The 23,171-nt window shown below is 29.4% G+C and overlaps 3 protein-coding genes across 4 annotated transcripts in view; 2 read left to right on the forward strand and 1 right to left on the reverse strand.

Moving 5' to 3' along the window:
* LOC132930880 (putative Polycomb group protein ASXL3) overlaps nt 1-12,388 on the forward strand; it is a 69,263-nt gene extending 56,875 nt beyond the window's left edge. Inside the window, exons 5-9 of the mRNA XM_060996978.1 lie at nt 5,956-7,835; nt 9,726-9,854; nt 9,915-10,023; nt 11,711-11,851; nt 12,031-12,388. Coding sequence (XP_060852961.1) covers nt 5,956-7,835; nt 9,726-9,854; nt 9,915-10,023; nt 11,711-11,851; nt 12,031-12,188 — 2,417 coding nt within the window. The 3' untranslated portion in view covers nt 12,189-12,388. The remainder of the gene's footprint in view (nt 1-5,955; nt 7,836-9,725; nt 9,855-9,914; nt 10,024-11,710; nt 11,852-12,030) is intronic.
* A 180-nt stretch (nt 12,389-12,568) lies between these two features.
* Nucleotides 12,569-14,793, reverse strand: LOC132930881 (elongation factor Tu). 2 transcript variants are annotated; one of them, XM_060996980.1, is made up of 5 exons: nt 14,372-14,793; nt 13,987-14,315; nt 13,017-13,512; nt 12,863-12,938; nt 12,569-12,806 (listed from the first exon to the last, which is right to left on the reverse strand). In XM_060996980.1, the coding sequence occupies exons 1-5, from the start codon at nt 14,502-14,504 to the stop codon at nt 12,596-12,598; spliced, it is 1,245 nt and encodes a 414-aa protein (XP_060852963.1). In that variant the 5' UTR covers nt 14,505-14,793; the 3' UTR covers nt 12,569-12,595. The 2 variants fall into 2 exon arrangements, with proteins under 2 accessions (XP_060852963.1, XP_060852962.1); XM_060996979.1 differs by having other exon boundaries at nt 12,863-13,512; nt 14,372-14,791.
* Nucleotides 14,794-17,401: 2,608 nt separating this feature from the next.
* On the forward strand, nt 17,402-21,398 carry LOC132930705 (multiple inositol polyphosphate phosphatase 1-like). The gene is made up of 7 exons (XM_060996719.1): nt 17,402-17,642; nt 19,650-19,942; nt 20,011-20,127; nt 20,218-20,341; nt 20,401-20,501; nt 20,575-20,684; nt 20,757-21,398. The coding sequence occupies exons 1-7, from the start codon at nt 17,486-17,488 to the stop codon at nt 21,193-21,195; spliced, it is 1,341 nt and encodes a 446-aa protein (XP_060852702.1). The 5' UTR covers nt 17,402-17,485; the 3' UTR covers nt 21,196-21,398.
* The last annotated feature ends 1,773 nt before the right edge of the window (nt 21,399-23,171 follow it).

Genomic DNA, 23,171 nt, shown 5'->3' on the forward strand with positions numbered 1-23,171 from the left:
CTCTCTCTCTCACCAAAAGGTTTACAACTATTTTAATTTGATTTATATCACATGCGAACTGCGCTTATAAGATCTGTAATATTCTGCCCAAAAATATTATTATTCGTTAGGTACTTATAAATTATTACCGTAAAAACGCAAGTGCTTGCGGTGACAACTTTGAGGTATGTATTCGGATTATCAGTCTAGTGGGTATTGTGGCTTTTTATTACAGTTTTTTTTTTAAATATATTCCATGAAGCGTTTAAGCAGTTAAATGACTATTTCTCCGAGAAAACCTTTTTCAAAAACAATGATTTTTATTCAAATTTATTTTTTATTTTTAAAAATTAAAAAAATATATAGTTATAAATAATACCCTGCAGCAGATGAGAAAACAATAATATGTACCCATATTGAGAAAAATAACATACAGATACAACATCGTCATATCATAACATGTTTTTTTCTTAGTATCTTATACAGTATAATATATATTTTAAACATATCCTACTTGGTATAAATAAAATATTATGGGATGAATATTGAATGAGATTTAATAAAATAAAGGCCAAAGTAATAAGTGTGTAGCAAAACAAATCCTATTCAGTTCAACGTAAAAAAAGATAATGCATACATAAAGTAAGTACAACAATTTAACTATCAGAGATGTAAAATAATAGAAGATAGTCGAAATAAAACGAAAAGAGTTATAGAAGGTAGATATAATAGCGTAGAAGGATATATTGGAAGAGAAAGATTTAGGGTGAAATATATGGAACTAATCAAGATATACACGGTAAAGGATAGCCACAAGGAATAAAAATAATTAAGTTATAAGAAGAAAGTATTGAATTGCAAATAAAAATAAAATGTATAAAAAGACGCAAAGAAAGAAGAAGACGACATAATATACATTTTTATCATCACGATAGTGAAAAATGTGTTTATTAATAACATGACAGTTTTCTAAATCATTTTCACTTAGCATTTATGATTATCACAGTACAAGTTTTCTGACTTATAATAAATAATAGTTGTAATGTCAAATGTAACTGCAAAAGACTGCAACATCAGAAATGATTGTGTTTATATTATTTATTAAATATTAGGTATACCCGCGATCTTAAGATGTATTATTATGCGATGATGTTCACCTGCAGGTATATAATAATAATAATAATAATGACTAATGCAAAACAAACGACTAGTGTAATCACTGGTCTGTGTCGAAAAATAACAACACTACAAGTATTATATATTAAAATATCATCATGTAGGACTACGTGGGTAGATATGACGACTAGCTACGACCTAGACAGCTAAACGTGGCGATTACAAAACGTGAATTACACAGCGAATTTATATGACCAAAAGTTATTTTAACGTACATATTACGATTATTTTAACAATTAAAGCCCTCATCATCTCAGTAAAAACTGTAAATCTTATAAAAGTCAGTAATCTGCAATAATCCTAAAATTAATTAGGATAATGAATTTTCTATGTCAAATTATCAATGAAGTAGGAATATCTATCTTTATATTACAAATTATTTTATATATAAAGGAAATGTGTGTATAATTGTGATTTATAGACTCAAAAACTACTTAATTGGTTTTGACGAAATTGATGAGTGAATTACTTTTTGAAAACGGAAAATATTATTTTAAGTTAAAAATTGATATTATTTTTTAAAAATTCAAATTTGAGATGTGTTCATGCTTTAGTAAAAATTTCTATATTTTTACTAGGTAGTAAAAAAAAATACCATTGGTATGTAAATGTAATTATTATTTTTCAAGGCATAGATTGTAAAAAATTGTGTTAATAATTTTGGGTAACTGAAAAGTTCCATCCACAAATATTGAAACAACTTCACTTAAAAAATTTAAAACCGGACGCAATTTATGTAGTTGTTTAGATAAAGCTGGATGCTGGACGTATGCCCACTTATCAATCTTTTTTAGTTCGGGACGCAATTCGTGTGTAGTCGTGATAGGTAATAGGTATACAAGAATAATATAGAGGTAGGTATTCGTGCAAAATCATTATATTAACCTAACCTATTTAACCTCTATATTATTCTCGTCTACCTACCACCTATAATACTACATAATATACACCTACCTACCTACAACTTACCAGTTATATGCCTATATATACCTACTGACTTTACTATACACACAAGTACTACTTTTATTCCTTATCATTTTTTTCTTCTCATTTCTTGTTTCTTTCTCCTGACCGCTAGCATTTTTATATTAAAAAATATACGTTATAAATCAGGTTTGTAAGAATCTGGTTCACGTTTAGTCAGAAAATAATTACGGATACCTCGGTCCATCGGCGGCAACCACCACGAGATGTACCGCTGCGATTTATATATACAATTGCCGCACACATCTTCACAATAGACATAAGTGACGTTTTTTTCTTCACTCCACGCACATATTATCTATGATATATATATATTTTTTTAAATATATATAGAGATTAGAGAGAGATACAAAAGTAATTGTGAAGGTCGCTATTGCCGCTTACCGTGTAGTGTTATTATTACTTGAGAAAAATAATATAATACATATTATTTCGTTTTTTTCTTTTGACTTTAAATCGCGACGTGGGCGTAATTGTTGGCCATTATTTACCGTGGTGACAATGAAATGTGTCCTCTCCGTCCATTCCAATCGCCCTATACTACATAAATTATACGCGATGAATAAATTATAATATATAAGATACACTGTGTGAAAAACAATAATAGATAAGTAGTAAGTACCTACAACCTGCGTTGTATCTTATATGTTTCCGATTAGGTCTGCGGAAAATTTGTTTTAAAAATAATTTACTTTATTACAATAATAGGATAATATAATAATAATAATAATAATAATAATGTATAGGTATTCTCGATAAAGATGATGGATATATTAATACGCATTATATTTTATAATTTATCCATACATATGCTATGGGTGGAATAATTGCTGCAAGGTGATCTCGTTGAGAACGATAAACCCAAGACGGCGAATCTCTACCTGAGGCGCTTATTATTATATTATAAGTTTCTGATTTAATGAATAGGTACAAGCTACAATTTAACGAGTATTAATAATTCTATACTATATGCTGGTTCAATGTTTAATTTTTTACACTGATATTCTATAAAAACCTAAAACGTCATATTATATGATATACATTGCAATTTCGACAACGTTTTGGTGCCAAAGCATAAATATTTGAAGTTCAACAAATGTATATAGATATACTCGTGTATCTATGGACGATTTAGAAATATGTATTGTTTATTTAACATAAAAGAGAAAATATTATGTAAAAAATATAAAATCATTAAATTATTATTGCCTAATGCCAGTGTAATATTATTTATTTAAAAATAATGTCACTAAACTTCACACAATTGCATCCAACAGTTTTTAAAATAATTAAAACATTACCGCAAATAATTGAAAAACCCATTCATTTTTTGTTTTTTAAATACTCTAATATTACTATAAAAAAAATAATGCATTAATCCATTAAAAACATTCTTATTATACACACATGCCTTGTTAGGACTTCGTTAACTAATCAAGTAAATATACTATAACCATTTATGGACGACTTTATAGAAAAACGCAAATCGCGTGAGAATTGACCGTTTCGCAAAATTTCCTTACGCAGCTCATTATAATGCGTATAGATTTTAATGGTATTTGTATGACGTATTTACATTTTAAAAACAGCTGACTGATGGTTAGTGACTATGAATATATTAATTAATAATCATATCGTATTTTTTTGATTTATGAAAACATTGAAAACTGTAGATCTGCGATCGCTGAGCGATGTCAGTCTATATATTATTTCATCACAACATTGGCGTAGCCAGAATTTTAAAACAGGGTGGGCATGAGGGCATGACCCACTTCCCCCCATGGCTACGCCACTGCATCTCAATATTACTTATTCTTAGTAAATATATGGAATAAAGTATTATGCTTATAGCTTATAGAGTATGTTTAAAAATGCACGAGTGGTAGGTACGTGATCTATGGACTATGACTATGACGTATAATAATTATTATAATATTCGTATATTTATGATATGATCGTAGTTTTTCGTATCTTCGGCAAGTATACGCCAAATGGCCAAATAATCATCAGTGTATAAGCACCCATTTTTATAGTCCTATGCGGGTAATGACTATCTTTATATATTATATATATTATTATATTCCAGTATTTGAAATTTGAAATTTGACGAGTATAACATAAAAAATATTTGCCTACGGCTCACATTCCGGTCAGCCTCATTTTTTTATCATTATTAATTATTATGCGCGAAAAAAAAATAAAAACAATATATTTTACTTTTATTTAGTTAAAATATATTTATATTATTTTATACTATAATGATCAATTATTGCATACTATATACGAATTACGACAAAAACACATTATCATGTTATTGAATTACTTTAGCTAAGAAATAAGTATATGGTGTATACTAGTATACTGTTTATATTATTATTTCTTTGTGCGTATTTTTTAAATTTTATTTATCGTTTTTATTTAAAAGGTTTATTTTTGTCTACACTAATTTACTATGTACCAGCCCTGCTTTTGTAGTGGAATATTCACACTGCAACGAATTAAAAATATGTAAATGACTAGTATACAAAATATATTAAATGTATTTAAATTTTCCATAAATTGTCAGTAACTTTAGCCGTTATAGACTATATATAAATTATAAGCTTAACTATATACTATAGGTTTGAAATACAAACATTTTTTGACCACTAATGCAAAACTGTGAAAAAAAACTAAAACAATATTTTGACATTTATCGTTTGTAATTTGACGTCGTTTAATAATGTTTTGTCGAAGTTGTTCGAAATGTTCGGATAATTAACGAAACACTGTTCACGTCTATTATACATAGTAAATACATATTACATCCGGTAGGTGTATTATTTTTTCTTGTTTTAATGACAAACATTCGTACAAACGACTTAAGACATTTGTGTCGGTTTTCTTATTCCCAGAATTTAACTATATAGGTATTATATATTAAATTATTAAACATAAAGCTGTGATGAAAGTGGGCGTTCAAATACACGTGTACGGAGGGGGCGGGGGGGGGGGGTCTGCCAGTGAAGTAGGTACCCATCACATATTGTAACATATTTTGTGCGCAAGATTTTCATCGCACCTATGTATATTGTGCATAGTACTTATCTACATAGTAAATATATACATTCGTTACGCATCTATATGCAGGTAAAAAGTAAAAACACTATTATTTAACTATATAGTCATCGTCGCACATCGTGGGCAACGACAAATCAATTTGACAGATTTATACAAAAAAAAAAAATTTAAACTAATATTAGTTGCTTTTATCAAAATACACTATTTTTAAACACAACTTTCCTATTCAATTTTAAGACCATTTTAAATTGTTAACATCAATAAGTATGTATAATCCATACACATTATTGTTCGAGATGTATATCCAGTTTTAAGCAATTTAAGACTATAGGTATACTATTATGTAAGCAGAAAGAGTTATGTATTATCATACGAACAAATAGATACAATGTTTGATGTATACGCTAGTTATATTTGTATTAATAAAAACTAGCAATTATCAAATAATACCAAAGGTTGACAAGTTAATGTAAATTATCAGTTAGTCCAGTTTAAAGTCAATATCAAGAATCATAGCATAAATCGTATGATATATACTGTCCTTTTTTAACTATAGTTAATGCCAAACCAATGTCAAATACTCAAATATTATATTATACATTAAGCCGGTATACCTATAAAAGGATTAAATCTTATTTATGATTCATTAATTTCAAATTACAATTCAAACTAGAATTATAAAAGGCTTAAAAATCGTAATCGTCAAAAACAATAACAGGCTTGAATAAACACATCTTTCCTTTTGTATGTTCACAGAGTGTGACGCGACTTTGGAACGACCGGAGAACCTGACGTTGAGCTGCAAACCAGATCGTTTATACAGCGGCGGCGGCGACGGAGGCGGATCAGCGACAATGAAGTCGTCGCATTCGGTGGTCACGGAACCGTCCTGTAGGACGGACTCGGAAACGGATTCGGACGGTTCGAAAAACTTTGTTACGACAATGACACCTAAAAGAACCACTTCGGGCAGGACGGATGAGGTGTGCAACCGGAGCGTGCGCGACAAAATAGCTATGTTCTCGCGGGCCACGGTGGCAGGCGGCGAGAAAAAAGATTCGTCATCGTCAGCTTACTCGACGGCCTCCGCAGACTCGTCTCCGGCAGCGTCTCCAAAGGCTGTGGCGTACAGCACTCTACCGCGAAAACTACCACCACCACCACCACAACAACAACAACAACAACAACAGTATTCAGCCACAGCACGACCGTTATGCGACGCACCGGGGCAGCTGCAGGCTGCAGACCATCGGCGGTCGCAAAGCCTCGTCGAGCAACCGTACAGCAAATACTTTAACACGATGAACGCGTACGCGGAAATGGGACGGTCGTCGCTAAACGCTCTGATCGAACAACGCCGACGGAGCATGTCCAAGCTCAGGGGACTAGTGATACCGGAGAAAGTGGTACCGGGGTCCGGAAGCGGTTTCGGCGGCGGGAGCGGGAACGGTACACTTAGCGGTGGCAACGTCGACGAGTCGCAGCTGCATCCGGCCGCGATTCCCGATTTACCGCTGGTGATCAAAATCCCACCGTTGGAAAACGATGACGACGACACCGACGCCGCTGTGTTTTGTCCGCCCACCAAGACGTATGTCAACGAACCGACAACGGGCACGGTGACCAGACGTACTAACCCGGTGTTACGGCAGTCATTTATGGTCGTCCCTGCGCTCACGCCAGCGTCCGCGACTGAACAGCGGCGTCCGTCATCTGCGTCCAGTTCACCGTCGTCGTCTTCGTCTTCTTCGTCTACATCATCGTCGTTGAACTCAAGCCGAGAAGAACTCAGGCACATACACGACGAACGGTCACTGTCGTCCGTCAAGTCGTCCAATAAAGGTTCGTTTAAAGCGGACAGCGACGAAGACTCAGCGCTCAGCTCCAGTCGGTCGAGCACGTCGCTCCAACAGTATTCGCCCGCTTCATCACCACCGCCTCAATCACAGCAGCCACCACCACTGCCATCGTCGTCACCACCACCGCCGCCGTCCAATAACGCGGCTGTCCCCAACCACAGTAGCTCGTCTGCGTACGACACCGGAAAACGAGTGCTGAAAGCCGAAAGTGTGGAAGCTATCAACCGGAAAAACGTCCTTTGTTCGGCCAGGATCAGCAGTGGAAAACCGGAACCTCAGTCAGTGTTGCCGTCATCTCCAGCCAATAGCTATGCATGCAAGACCGAATACTTACCAAATCATCATCACTATCACCAGCATTATCACCAACAACAACAACATTCAGACGGGCCAGCGTTGAAATCAGCCAAGTCCGGGCCGGTGTTTGCCACCGGAACCGCGATCGTCAATAGGTACACGCACAACCGGATGTCGTCAGTGGAGTCTACGACGAGTGACGATTCGTCCATGCAATACGCAGTAAACGCCGAACCGTTTGGCAGCATCAGCTCACTGGCGTCATCCACCAGCCTGATTTCACAACAGGAACTCCAACAGCTCATCGACGACGCCAATCAAACGCTAGAAGAAAATAACAGTGGTTGTTATGGTATCGCCGCGGCCGCCACGACGCACTCGGTTGAAGTGACCGTCGTCATTCTGCACCGCGACATAGCCACTAGTAGTGTGGGCATCACGTTGGCTGGTGGTGCCGATTATGAAACGAAAGAAATAACGGTCCGTACGAAACCTATAGTTTACATTTTTATTAATGTTGTTGTCATCACCATCATTGTATTTATTTTCGCGCCAGTGAATGCAAATTATATATAATTTAGAATACCTAAACATATAATTGTTTACGACAATGGCGAAGCGTGTAAATCAATAAAGACAGACGACACATTTATCCGGGGATAACTTTGAAGGGTATAGACACTATGGGGGATAGGAGTAGGATAATGCACATCATTAATTTTATTAATCACGGGCAGCGGCGTGCCCAGGAATTTTCGATGGGGGGGGGGATATATATTATGAGAAAAGACCGGATTTAATTGCATTAAAAACCCACAAAAATTGTATAATTATACCAAAAAATACATAAAAATTGCATAGTTAATTGCACTGTAAAAATAGAAATCATAAAAAAAAACTTAAAATTCTTAATCATAGTTAGATGAATTAAAAAAAATAGATGAATGTATTACTTTTTTGAATTAAAATTAATAGGTAATTAAATACATTTCCAAATTGTGTTCTTTAAAATTAAATTTCTTATCACTTAAAATATGTGTGTAGTATGTAGAAAGAAAAAATAAGTTCTACTTTTACACTAGGTAGTGGTGATATAATATGTTAAACAAAATTCAATAATTTAGACGTTATAATTAAATAAACATTTGTTTTACCTGACATAACTTCATAGAAAGATTTAATAGTTTTATATCCTTTATTTTTTTCAATTATATACATAAATTTATCTTTGATTTTTTTTCCATTTGGACCAGGAGTATTTATTAAAATATCTTCAATTTTTCTAAACATTTTCATACTTTTAAGTAGCTCAGTATTCGATTCTTCTAATTTGTAAGATTAATAGACAACTCTGCAGATAAGTGTAATTTTATGATTTTATGAATGCTATAAACTACATTTGACTGTATTATTTTTAACAAGCTCTTCCTCATTGGTCACTGATAGGGATTAACATCATCTTTTAAACTTTTAATCACAATTAAAAAAATTTCAAAGTTATTTGCATAGAAAAGTGCAGCTTTTAACCATGTTTCCCACCTTGTCATAATAGGTTCGGGAAATCGGGAGGTAACTATATAGGTAGCCGGCATTTCTTTTCTGTATTTATTTATTCTCGATGGTACTTTTAAGAAAGCTTTTTTCCCTAAAATAAACGAAATAAGTTACATATGTATTTAGATTTTTTATATTAAATTAATTACCATTGTTAACTAATCGAATTATGTAATAACAAATTTAGTGTATTTAAGTATTTTGTTCATTAAAACACACCAAATTTTAAAAACATAAAAAGTGCGGAGAATTTAAAAATTGCATTATTAAATTAATTAGGCAGAAAATGAGTGAACATAAAGTAGGTAGGTATACCTATTATATAGACTAAATATTTGATCAGATTTGATTTAGCTTAACTGCAAAAAAAGTTGCAATATCAATTAAATCCGGTCTTTAGTTATAAGTAATAATACATTTAAATTAATTTATTATAGTGATCTAAAAATACAAATTGGAGCTTTATGGCTTATGGGTCTATAATTTATAAGCAATAACTTATTACTAATAATCAAAAGTAATGACTTTATAACAACTCTAATATCTAATAATTTGTTTTCTGAAAGTAAGCATAAAAATGTCAATGTGGGAATATATCCTCTAACCCCCCCCCCTGGGTACGCCGCTGATCACAGGTTCCTTGTAGGAATTAATAGCAACGAAGTATGCAGCCAGGTTTTTTATGGGGGGTGGGTTAAAAATGTCCACACAATTATACCTACTTACGTGGCAAACATTAATAATTTTTAACTACTTATAGTTCAAAAAATGATTGTACTCACAAGTTATATAATATCAATGAATTTGTTTTTATAGGTGTATAAAGTACTGACTGGAAGTCCGGCAGATAAAGATGGCCGTATCCGAAAGGGCGACCGCATATTATCAATAAATGGTAAAAGTATGAAAGGAATAACGCATCGAGAATCATTGGCAATACTTAAAGTAAAATTATATACCAATAACACATCTATAAACATTAATTAATTTTATTTTTATTTTTAGGCACCTAGGTCTGAAGTAGTATTGGTAATATCTAGATGCAAGTCAGACACAACCACTGAATCTATTGGTCCACTTCAATCATCTGACATTATGACTTCGGCAAAAAATGGTAATAAACGGAAGGCTCAGTTGTATAAAATGTCTTAGACATCGTGTAGGAAAAATTTACTAATGTGAACTTACCAGATTTTTATCTTTTAAATTAAAACAATTGGATTCTCTACAAAATAAACTTAATCACTCAATGTTTCCATACTTCACAAGGTTGGCACTCTTTTCGGCCAAATACGTTAAATAATTTCCTTTTTTTGCCTAAAAGTAAATACATTCTTTTCGTCTACGATTTTACGTTTAAGATCTTAAAAACCACTGTCTCAAAATTAGTTAGATAAAACAATTTAGCAAAATTCAAATAGCACTATGAGGAAGCAAATACATTAAAATAATAATTATATAATATAAATGCTAACTGATTTATATACAAAACACAACACGTTCCTAAAGATAAAAAATTAAAAAAAACTTCAATTAAAAACAAAGATCAAATTCAACAATATAATAGAGGATGTTATATCAATATGTATTTATTTAATCTCGGCATTCAATTATACAATCACTTGATAATTAATAATTAAATACTATACATTTTTGAAAAGTAATAGAAGCCGCCTCCTCGTAGTGCTCTCTGGGTTATGCTAATAGCTTGATTAAAGTAATTTTGACATTTAACATTTATTTTTATTTTTAACATTTCTCAAAATGTTGGGCGAAAAAAATGCAATTATGGTTAGATGAAAAGAGTTGTGCCCCTTCAAACAATTTCTTTATTAAGAGGACGCCATACCCGCATGTATTGTCTCTGTCATACTAACGTACATCATAACAAATTTTCGTTCAGAAGAATACATTTTGTAACGTTAGCTTTAACATTAGAGTAAATTTACCTATTATAAAATTTAAAGGTAAGAATATTATCTAGACAATAACATATGCTTTTATTGATATTATCATTTTAAAGTGAGTTATGAACATTTTAAAGTTGTAAAATTTAAAATTTTCCATAGCTATAACTCACTTTAAAATAATAATATCAATAAAAGCATATGTAATTGTCTAGAATCTAGATAATAGTCTTACCTTTAAATTTGATAATAGGTAAATTTACTCTAATATTAAAGCTAACATCACAAAATATATTCTGCCGAACGAAAATTTGTAATGATGTACGTTAGTAAGACAGAGACAACACATGCAGGTATGGAGTCCTCTTAAGTCAAACATTGTAGGTAAAAAGAAATGTAACACACTAACACGTCAATTGCGTATTGTTAGTAAACAAATATAGAAGGAACCTAGCTCTTTCCAATTTTGCTAATTCGTAATCATTGTACTTTTACGTAGAATCGTAAGATATCCGGTTACTAACATCACCAATAAATTATATATAATATATATGCCATTCATTGAATGAGTGATATTGATGCAACAATTAGTACGAAACTATACACTCTAGAACTATTATTTACCTACCGTATTGTTTAATGAATTGGTATTATTATATTTATATAATACTGACATGATCGGAAAAAAACAATTAATTTTCAAACTGTTGTGTACTTTAATACCAATTAATTAATATAGTTAATAGTTACAGTGTTCATTGGCATTAAATAATCAAAACAGCTTTTATAACAATACAAATAATAATTATTTGACTAAACACCTAGTAGTAATTCTAAGACAAAAATTAATGTTATTTATTACCTACATATTTAATGTATTTTTTTAATTTGCAGATGTTATTGCAAATAGAGTGTTTGGACCTTTAACTAAAATAGAATTATCAAAAGACGGTTCAGGTTTAGGCTTTAGCTTGGAAGGTGGAAAGAATTCACCAACTGGTGACCAACCATTAACAGTGAAAAAAATTTTCACAGGTCAGTAACTTAACTTTATTTTCCATTCTAATAATAATAATAATAATATTTATTGCAACAACAAAATATTAAATAAACAAGATTAAGAGTAATCTAATAAGCATAATATTATGTTTAAATACGGATGAGTTTAAAATTACATTAATATTTTAACATTGGATAATTGACTATTTATCCAGGTGGATGTGCAGAGCAATGTGGACAAATATTAGCTGGAGATGAGTTAGTTTCAGTGAATGATATAGATGTAACTGGGATGTCGCGTACTGAAGCTTGGAATTTGATGAAGAGGCTAGTAAACGGAACTGTTACACTTTGTATACGACATGTAGTCTAAATACTATTATACTAGCATATAATATTTTTATTGTATGGAAAATCTAAAATTATATATTGTATCTTTATTTATATCTAACTTTAAAAATGATTTATAGAGAATTTGTTATATTAATTGACAATAAAGTTTTTACCATCTTTGTAAAATACAATTTTAATAATTATTTAATAAAAAAATAGTTTGATTATTGTTTAAAATAATGTTTTTAGTATGATTTTAATTTATTTATAGTTTCATTTTAAATATTGTGCCATTGTGATTGATGTTAAAAGGACTATGGTTTACATTATATTATATATCACAACATCTAAACATAAATTGATAATTGTATATGTATATAATATATGTTATAGGTAAACATTAATAATTACACATATAAATAGTGGCTACATTTTTTATCACTTTTATTAACTTATTGCATTCACCTTACTTAAATTGTTTTTAGATATATTTACATTTGATAAAATTTCACTAATTATACCAGTAGCTACTGTTCTTCCATTTTCTCGTACAGTAAATGGTTGTCCAATATCCATGATCATTTTATTCAATAAAGTAATTTTAACCTCAGAATGTTCTCCAGGCATTACCATAGATACTGATGAATCCAGATCAATTCTAAGGAAAAATATAAATAAATACAAATATACAATGTATATTAACAAGTAAAGTACCTGCAAAAAATGTTCCATGTATGACTAAATAGTTGTTGTTGATAATTGGATGTGATTGGTTTCGACCGTCCACCCTCTGAGCGTAAAAGAAAATAAATTGTTGCTTTAAAATGATTGTTCAGAGTCAAAGTATTAACAGGGCACAATATCATACCCTTACGCACAAATTTTGGTTTTAGGCCCCTTAACAATAAACCAACATTTTCTCCAGCTTTGGCACTTGCTACTGAATTCTTAAACACATGGATATCACTAACACTCGTTGTTTTCTTTTCATCAAACCCTAATAACTCGACTTTATCATTTTTGCAAACAGTACCTCTCTTTAACGTGCCTATAACAACAGCTCCTCGACCAGGTACTAGTAAACAATTGTCTATAGGCAATAGAAAAGGAGAAGTAAAGTCACGTTTTGGAGTTGGTATTTCATTGTCAATAACATCCATTAACTTTCGTATAGACTGTTCTCCTAATTTGGATGTGTCACCTTTTAATGCAAGAAGTGCTGAGCCAAAAATGCATGGAACCTCATGTCCTTTAAAACCAAAATCTGTTAATAGTTCTCGTATCTCAAGTTCAACGAGTTCAATAACATCATTTTCTGTTATGTCACATTTATTAATGAATACTACCACATGCTGTACTCCAACCTAGAACAATTCAAATATAATTAAAATAATAAATAATCATTTTGAATTTTGATTATGTAAGTAGAACTTAAATATTTTTTGAGTTAAATAATTTATTTTATATTAATTGATTAATAGGGGCTATGCCCAATAGGCTTTGTTAAAACTCATATAATGGTTACAAAATTATAAGAAATAAAATAAAGGAAATCAAATGTTTAAAATAGCTAATTAAAGCCATATGGAGACAACAAAATTAAAATAATTAAATATTTGTGTTTTTCAAAATAATCTGGAATAAAAAAGTTGAGTTTTTGTTTTTGTTTACTATTTTACCGTGTGTGGACCCAACACAAAAAAAAAAAATGATTTAAAAACAATTAATATAATTTTCACTATATGATTATCACCAATAATTACAAATAATAAGCAATGTAATGATAATTTGTATATTAACATATTATCCAACTTTAAATAAATAAGATAAGCATTTACTTGTTTAATCAATAGTAAATGTTCTCGAGTTTGGGGCATTGAACCATCTGTAGCAGCCACAACCAAAATAGCACAGTCTATTTGAGATGCTCCAATGATCATGTTCTTGACAAAATCAGCATGGCCGGGGCAGTCAACATGGGCATATTTACGCTTTACAGTTTCATAACCGACATGTGCTATATTTATAGTTATACCTCTAGCTTTCTCTTCAGGAGCCTTATCGATTTCATCATAAGCTACAAATTGTGATAGACCATCCTTTTCAAGGACCTTGGTGATAGCTGCTGTCAGTGTAGTTTTTCCGTGATCAACATGCCCAATCGTACCTATTTATACCACACTAATTAAGTATAACAATGTTTTAAAATATTTTTAGACTTACCAATGTTGCACGTTGGTTTAGGATTCGTACAGTATAATTTGATTGTTGTTTGGTTAGTCCTGTATATTCTATTATAAAAAAATATTTTCCTGCACCATGTAGTGTTTAACGAGCAAAGTGATTTTATGGTCATTTTGTCATCAAAACTTACTAAGTGTTCTTACAAATGTGCAAAGTAATTTATTTCGGTTATCATCGAAAATATTATTACTAATGTACGACACAGACTAAAATATCTTAATACGCGATGCACTATATTATGGATACTATTATAGTAACTGTAGAAAAAGGTTATTTATTACTAATAAAAGTAAATGTAATGCTACCTACTTATATATATACTTATATATTTACAACCTATTAAAGTAATATATATTAATATATTATTAATTATATTATTATTAGGTAAAAAAATTTTTATCATTGGCGGATCGAAAAATATCCGGTCACGGTTATCATCTATAGCCGTGATTACAGTCGAGATATTGATACTGTTATCGAAGACCGTGAGTGGACCACATAAGACTGCGCATGGGTGCAGTGCGCTATCTGGTTGTTCGCCTCAACTGACTCGGTATTAATGACTCCGTGGTGCACAACTTCGTCCGCCACTAACCACTACCCAGTCACGACCACTGACAGACATCGAAAACATAATTACCAGCCGACAGCCACGAACACCAGACCCCAATGTCATCACGGACGCCGGCTGGTCAAATCTTTTTGTGTGCCCACCAAAAACTTTGGATGTACATCACCTTGCTCTAAACTATGGTTGTAGATAAAACAGTGCTATATAATATTAACTTATAAAGTAATAACACTGATGAAAAACATCAGGTTCTGTTACGGCTATAGATAATATCTATAGCCGTGGGTTCTGTGCAGTTCCCTATATAATTGTGTGTAGTAGCACACATGACAAAATAAATTTATTTTGTCATAGTAGCACACATAGTGTGTACTGTGCAGTAACAAATGACAAATAGACAAAAAAAAGTTTATGTTTATTAATAATTACAACCTTTAAAAGATGTTTGTCTAGACATGCTAAAAAAAAGAAATAGGAAATTTCAATACTATTTAATATTTATGCGCATTAAAAATTGCAATTCTCAGCATTGCAGGTCATATCACACATGGTATTTCTATTTCTTATAATATTATAGTATATTTCTTATTGTATATTTTATTATAATATTATTATATCTACCTATTAAATTATCCATTCAACGGCATGACGATCATGAGGATCACCATTAAGGACTTTATTTTTTATTAATTCTTTAGATACATTTCACTTATTGTTTTGTTTTTTTCCACATCAACTTAGTACCATGCATCAAATGTTTAATTTTTTTGCTGTATTATTGTACCAATTTACAACCAGAGATGGGCAAGATACTCAAAAATCAGTATCGCGATACTAGATACTTGGATTTGGAGTATCGAAATACTAGATACTCGATACTTACATTTTAAGTACCTATCTAGATACTCGATACATTTGAAAAAATTAGCCATAGCCTATGACGCACAGGAATTTTTTTAAATTTTATTTATACACAATTAGGTAGGTGAACAAGTTATAAATATATATATATTATATAAATTGATAAAAACCGTAAATACTGATTATTATAAAAGTCAATAATATGGTATAAATGTTTAATTATATAACATGTATAAATATTTTGTATAAATGTATAATAATATTTACTAGTTAAGGTTTAATTTAATTTATATTGCAGTACATAATATAACGTCTTAAAAACTAATAATTTATTTACTATAATAACTAATTTACTATAATATATTAATATAACTTCTTATTTCCTTTTAAAAATACTAATTTTTCAAAAGTAATACCTAATAATTTATTCCTGATAGGATTATGAATATATTTTGCCAAGAAGAACATATGCTCTACTGGTGCTTAAAACATAGTCAAACAGTCGCGGTTGGTAGATAGGCGAGTAAAAATATTCCTAAAAAATTAATTTTTTCAAAGAATCGCATTAATGTATCGAGTATTTTTCGATAAAATTATTTTATGAAATACTTGATACATTGACTAACAATGTATCGCGATACTCGATATATGTGTATCGAAATACAAGATACAAGATACAATTGTATCTAAAATACGTGTCTTAGATACTTGTATCGAAGATACTGCCCAACACTGTTTACAACTGTAGTAGGTATATAACTTTGTAAATACCGTTTGGAATAAACTGTAAAGTAAATAATAAATAAATAAATTATTCATTATATAGGTACTATATACATAATCATAACTGATATACTAAGTACATAAATATGTATTTGTGTGTGGTTTATACTGTATATGAATATTAATTGAACCCACACATGTTGTTCTGTCTTATTACAAATGTACAACTATCAAATTTTCGTTCAGTAGAACCAATTTTGTGTTGTTAGCTAATTTAATGTGTATATTTACCTAAAATTTAAATTTAAAAGTTAAAACTTACATTATTAAATCTCTCGTTGTTTTATAATAACTTTATTATTTTCAATGAGTTATGAGTATATAAAATATTAAAAATTGTATAACTTACTTAAAAATTTAAATATCATAGAAAACCAGCGAGAGATCAAATGATATATTAATTTTTCATTCTTATAATGGGTAAATAATTCATAAATATATAATAATAAGTAGATACGATGTTCTATTATTATTATTATTTTTACCAATTTATCGTATTAAATTATAGTGAAATATTATTTACATAAAATATTAATACATTATTATCTATTAACCTACTTTTTAGCTCATACCAAAGTAAATAAAAATAGATTAATTAACATTTAATTCAACAATTGAGTACTCATGTATAGTGTCTTACGAAAGTTATCTAATTTAAAACAGTGGAGATAGTAGAGTTTGAATTATATTATTTTACCACTCTAAAATTGTAAATCCTTGATGGAAAACTGTGTAATAGAATGCAATTTTAATCATATTGAAATAAAAGTCTTTATTGTTATAGTAAGGTAATAATAAATTACATTGTACATTTTAAAAAATATCTTATAATTTCTATTTTACTCTTATAGTAATTTATAAATAAATTTTATTATAAAATGAAATTTATCGTAATTATACCGCTACTAATAATATTTAATTGTATTAAATGTGAATTAGATAAATGCTTTCACCACGACGATCATCCATTTCAATTCTTTGCTTCAAAAACTGCATATAGTTATGTGTCATCCAAACAAAACTATACTCAACCAAGTAAGGTGCACTTATTATCAAATAATAATATGAATTTTTATGAAATATTTTATCTAAATATCTTTAAAATTATTGTGGGTTGTGATTTATAAAACAAATTTTAAATATATTTATGTTTATATGATTACACAATCCACACAATTGAATTCTAAGGTAGTAAGGTGTTTCAAACTGTTCAACTGAAAGTCCTTCATCACATATATACTTAACGATCTTCCATACATCTCTAATGAAACGTTCCATAAGGACCTAAACATACGTCATACACATATTTAATCAGACTATTATAGCTTCATATCTTGCTATAGAAGTTTCCACAACTTTTTCATAATTATTCGAATGCACAATAAAAAAAAAAAAAATACAAGTATTCCAATACCAATAACAAAAAAAAAAAAGAATTAAAAATATTTTTTAATTAAATATTTTAACCATTATAAAACAACTCTTGTTTTATATTACATTATAAAAATATGACACGCGCGTGAAGTTGCCCTTCCCCCCGTGACCGATTTTTTTGAAAATTATGTACTTATTTTGCAAATAATTTGCAATCATTTGCAAATTGGTTTTCAGAATTTGCAAATCTTTTCCCTCGCCACTATGAGAAAAATAAGGCAGGGGGCCAACTTCACGCAGCCCCCCATTTTGAGCTACGAATTTCCAAATGACACCAACATTTTACAAATAATAACCAATTTGCAAAATAAGTACATAATTTTCAAAAAAATTGATCACGGTGGGGGGAGGGGTAACTTCACGCACGTTAATATGACTACTAAAATATCATAAAGCTTGGTTGTACTTGTTGTAACTTGTAACCAACAGATAAATAAATAAATATAATAAGAAAAAGTAATAAAAGTTCCTACCTATTATATTATTATACTCTATATAGTCTATATTATAGTCTGTTGTATAAAATATAAATGCCCAATGCGGTGAGATGTATATCACTAATTCTCTGAATATATTTCCTAATGTATTTTATGATAGTGCTATTAAAGTTTCAATGTTTTAATTTTTTTTTTTGGTTTCGGTATAAACTATACTTGTGAAGAATTTTGTAATCAATTTTCAAGCCTTAGCTATAAAAATCAATCATTTTATATATTTTAAAATATCAGTTGTACAAATGTGTTTTTGAATAAAATTTAGTTTTTTTTATAGATTGTCATGTAAAAGTTTAAGTTTTATCTATTTTGAATTTGGTTATAAATTTTAATACAAACTAATCCCCATAAATATCTGAAAAAGTATCTAATGTGCCTACAATATTTTCCCGCGATGCAAAATAATCATGACGAAAATAATATCTACAATATAAAAAATATAACAAACAAAAAATTAAAATTATGTTGTTGTATTATAAAATATTAATTGCAATTTATAATACAAATCTATCGAAATATCATAATATTTTTAGGATAGTGTAGCTATTTGAACCCTCTGATTAATAACGACCATTACTAATATATTGATATATTATTTTATGTACTTAGATAGACTGTCTTCGGTAATGAGGACTGACGAACAATTTGGAATCTAGTATCTACGCATTATTAACATATTATAAATATTAAATTAACTGATCATACCAAATACTCGATTAAGTATTTAGTGATAAATATCGCCGAAAATAAAACCTATTAAAAATAATTGACAAACGACAGTGCATCATCTTCAGAAGATTTTATCGATGTGTACCATTAAGACACATGTCGTGTATAAAACTATCAAATAAATTAAAAATTAAATACAAAAAGACATTTATAATTAAAAAGGGCAAAAAAAAAATACATCTATCGTTTTAAATATTAAATGACACACATTTTTATATAAAAAATTTTTTTTTATTATTATTATTAAGATAAGACGTTTGCCTTCAAATCCGAACCTTATCTATAAATAATGTTGTTTCTTGTATTTAATACAATGAATGTAATTAATTGTATTAATAATGACTAGTAATTTCATAAATAAATAATAATTATAATTTTTGAATAGATTGTAAGACATTGCAATTGTGGCTGTTATCCAGACATGGTACGCGACATCCCGGAAGCGATACTATTAATAAAATATCGAATTTAAACGAGTATAAAAATAACCTAACTAATAATTCAAATTTATGCAAAGAAGACTTTGAGGCTATTAAAACATGGATTTTTAATTTGACTGAAAAAGATGAAGACAGACTTAATACTCAAGGTGTTAATGATTTGTTGTCTTTGGGATCAAGACTTCAAAGTTTATATAAAGATATATTCAACCAACCATATAATCCCAATATATACCGTGTAAAATTTTATCATTTAACATTTAATATCATAAATATAATTTAAAAATGTTATCTATTTATTTCCAGGTGTTATCATCGCCTAAAGAAAGATCAAAGGATAGTGCATTTTATTTTTTAAAATCTGCCTTTAATGTGAATGTTACTGACATACCATTAATAAATAGCGATGATATAAAATTAAACGTAACTTTTATTTATGATCCAAACAAAATAAATATCTATATATTCTATATAATATAAGTAAATTTGTGTTAAATGCTACTTAATTTCTAGATATCTAAATTTGAAAATAAACATGATAACAAAGAATTCAAAAAATTTCGATATAGTACACACATGCAAGAAGTAGTTGTCAGAGTATCGAAGATTTTGGGACTGGATCGTAATCTGACATATAGTAAATCTTAGAAAATATATTTTATTTGATTTTAAAAATTTAATTTGTATTATGTATAGATACAATAAAAGCTATGTATGATTCATGTCGATTTGAAAGATCAGTAAACTTAAATTCTCACCCAGCTTGGTGTGCTGTATTTTCTCAAAAAGATTTAGAAGTAAATACATCAATGATATTTGTAATTAATCCATATTTGTTGTTTAATGATTAATTATTGTGTACTTTTATAGGTTTTTGAGTATGATGAAGATTTAAAGTATTATTACTTAAATGGATATGGTGACTCATACAACGAAAGACTTGGTTGTCCGATTGTAAAAGATCTCATGAATAATTTCAAGTGCGTACCATACAATTATATAATATACATTTTTATTTATTTAGTTACTCGATTTTTTTTTTATTTTCATAGATATAAATCTCAAACACAACTCGGGCCAAAAGGAGTGTTTTATTTTGGTCATTCATCGAACGTGTTTAGTGCAATTGTTAGATTAGGGTTTGCCAGAGACACTTCACCTCTGCTAAGCTCAAACTTCGAGGATATGCGCAATAGAAAATGGAAAACATCATATTTGAGTCCTTTTGCATCAAATCTGATGGCCGTTCTTTACGAATGCCATGGTGTGAAAAAAGTAACATTTTTTATCAACGAAGTTCCAATGACCGTGGAGAAATATGAATGTACATTATGTCCATGGGAGTTGATCGAAAATATGTTTGATCCAATTATTTCTAGCCCATCCTGCACGTTTGATGAAAACTCGTCAGCTTCCAGTGTATCCAGAACAATGAATTTATTATTTTTCACTTATTCATTAAACATATTTTTTTATTTTAATTATTCATAAAGATTTCACCTAAAAACAATTACAACGCATATTATATTTACATAACATATTAACATTTAGTGACGTACGTACTTGAAATCAGATTACATAAGAAGTTACGAGCTTGAATTACTTCAAATGAAAATTACATTTTTAATTAAGTTTTATTAATTACCAATTGTTTATATAATAATTAATAATATAATAATCGTATTTACATTTTATTGAAGTATATCAATTATTTATAAATTTATTATAACATACGAATTCATTGTTATACAAATAGAAAATTATATTTTGACATTTTTATGATTGTATTATAAAGAAATAGAAAAAAAAAATATAGCGTTACTCAATGAGGTATTGGAAAATTTACAAAATAAAGCAAATAATAACCCGTATACATTACCAAAGGTTGGAATTATTTTATTAGTACTATGTACTAATGTACACAATCATTAGTTTATTACTACTTCACAGTTCGCGGTTATTTAACATCAATTATATACATAAATTCTTACCTTCATAGTGTTTAATTTTTATCAGTTATTTTTTTTAAGTACTTATAACATTGTGATAGTACTACTATTTATTTTTATTTATTGAAATTAAATTTCAACTAATAATCTATACCAGTGGCGTGGCGAGGTAAAATTTATATGTGGGCGAAGTACACTTAAAGAGGACCTTTTTAAATTTTTTTAGTAAACATTTTTTTAAGTAACAACAGTTGTTTAATAAATATTAAGATTTAGAATTTTTTAAAACAATACACTTTTGTACAGACACTTCTCCCATATTTCTCTATGGTTAATTATAAAGCCCTTTAGAACGCGAGGCCCTTTGAGGTGCGAGGCCGTGGGCAATGGCCCACAACGCCCACGCCTAGCGCCGCCACTGATCTATACTTTGATTTAGTACTTGAAAGTTGAAGTTGATAATATCATATTTTTATCATATTTCTTTACTTACAACACATGACAAGTAAAAATGCCATATATCTAATTTAGAATAATCCGTAGATTGAACTATGAGTTTTTAAAGTTTTTAAAGGTTTAAAGTAGAATAATATTATATGAAGTTCTTGAATTGTGTTGAGAGGGTGCGCAGGGGGGCGGAGCTCTTCTACTATTTTTTTTTCATACCTACCCGAATTATATTATTTTACTGAAACGGGGAGACGGCACAAACTTATGTCCAAATTTTTTTACTAAAATGTGGATTTTAATTTCCGTCAAATTATACAACGAATTTTACTATTTTAAATATAATAAACAATAATAATGAATTTTGCTATCTATTTAGTATATTGAATAAATTATGTATGTTGATTATTATTTTTTTTTATTTTCTACTTAATGTAGAACGTGGGTATTATTATCAAAAAATATTATACTTGGAATTTAAATATCTGTGTAACTCAAAAGTGGTATTCAAAATATAAGTATAGTTGGTGAAGGGGCATGGGGAGCAAAGCCCCCCTCACGGGTTTGTGCTAAGTAATTATGCACTTGGAACACAGTTACTTTTAAGTACTTACTATTGAGGTCCTTCACTTAGTTTTTCCAAATTCGAGCACTGATGAAATTATTTTTGTTTATTAATTATACAAGATTAATTTAATTAACTTAATATGATAGGTATTTACTCATTCAGCATCAACATTTTTATACTTATAATATTATTTTAAACAAATAATATTAGTTTGGAGAATCATATAAAACATCTAGTCTTAATGACATCAAAAGTTACAATCCTGTTTTCTTTTGTTTTTATATTATGTCTTATAACTAAATATTTTAGTAGCCTAGCTCAGTCATCCATGACCTTTTCTTTATTTGGGTCACACAATATACTTATTTTTGTTATGTTACGTGATCAACAACAGTCAAAATATTGTAATTCAGTTGTCTATTTTAGTAATGAGGGAAAGGGGTGGGTGATTCAGAAAAATAAATCGTTAAATGCTAATATCAGGTAAAAAATAATTTTTGATT

The sequence above is a fragment of the Rhopalosiphum padi genome, chromosome 4 (genome assembly GCF_020882245.1).
Source record: "Rhopalosiphum padi isolate XX-2018 chromosome 4, ASM2088224v1, whole genome shotgun sequence".
NCBI lineage: Eukaryota > Metazoa > Arthropoda > Insecta > Hemiptera > Aphididae > Rhopalosiphum > Rhopalosiphum padi.

Bases quoted from the DNA above. Each gene is read 5' to 3' on its own strand.
- LOC132930881 (XM_060996979.1), bottom strand. From the start codon at position 14,504: ATGACCATAAAATCACTTTGCTCGTTAAACACTACATGGTGCAGGAAA. The intron at 14,316-14,371 runs GTAAGTCTAAAA...TGGTATAAATAG, and splicing joins TAAACCAACGTGCAACATTG to GTACGATTGGGCATGTTGAT. The intron at 12,807-12,862 runs GTACTTTACTTG...ATTTTTCCTTAG, and splicing joins ACATGGAACATTTTTTGCAG to AATTGATCTGGATTCATCAG.
- LOC132930705 (XM_060996719.1), top strand. From the start codon at position 17,486: ATGAAATTTATCGTAATTATACCGCTACTAATAATATTTAATTGTATT. The intron at 20,502-20,574 runs GTAAATACATCA...GTACTTTTATAG, and splicing joins TTTCTCAAAAAGATTTAGAA to GTTTTTGAGTATGATGAAGA. The intron at 20,685-20,756 runs GTGCGTACCATA...TTATTTTCATAG, and splicing joins GATCTCATGAATAATTTCAA to ATATAAATCTCAAACACAAC.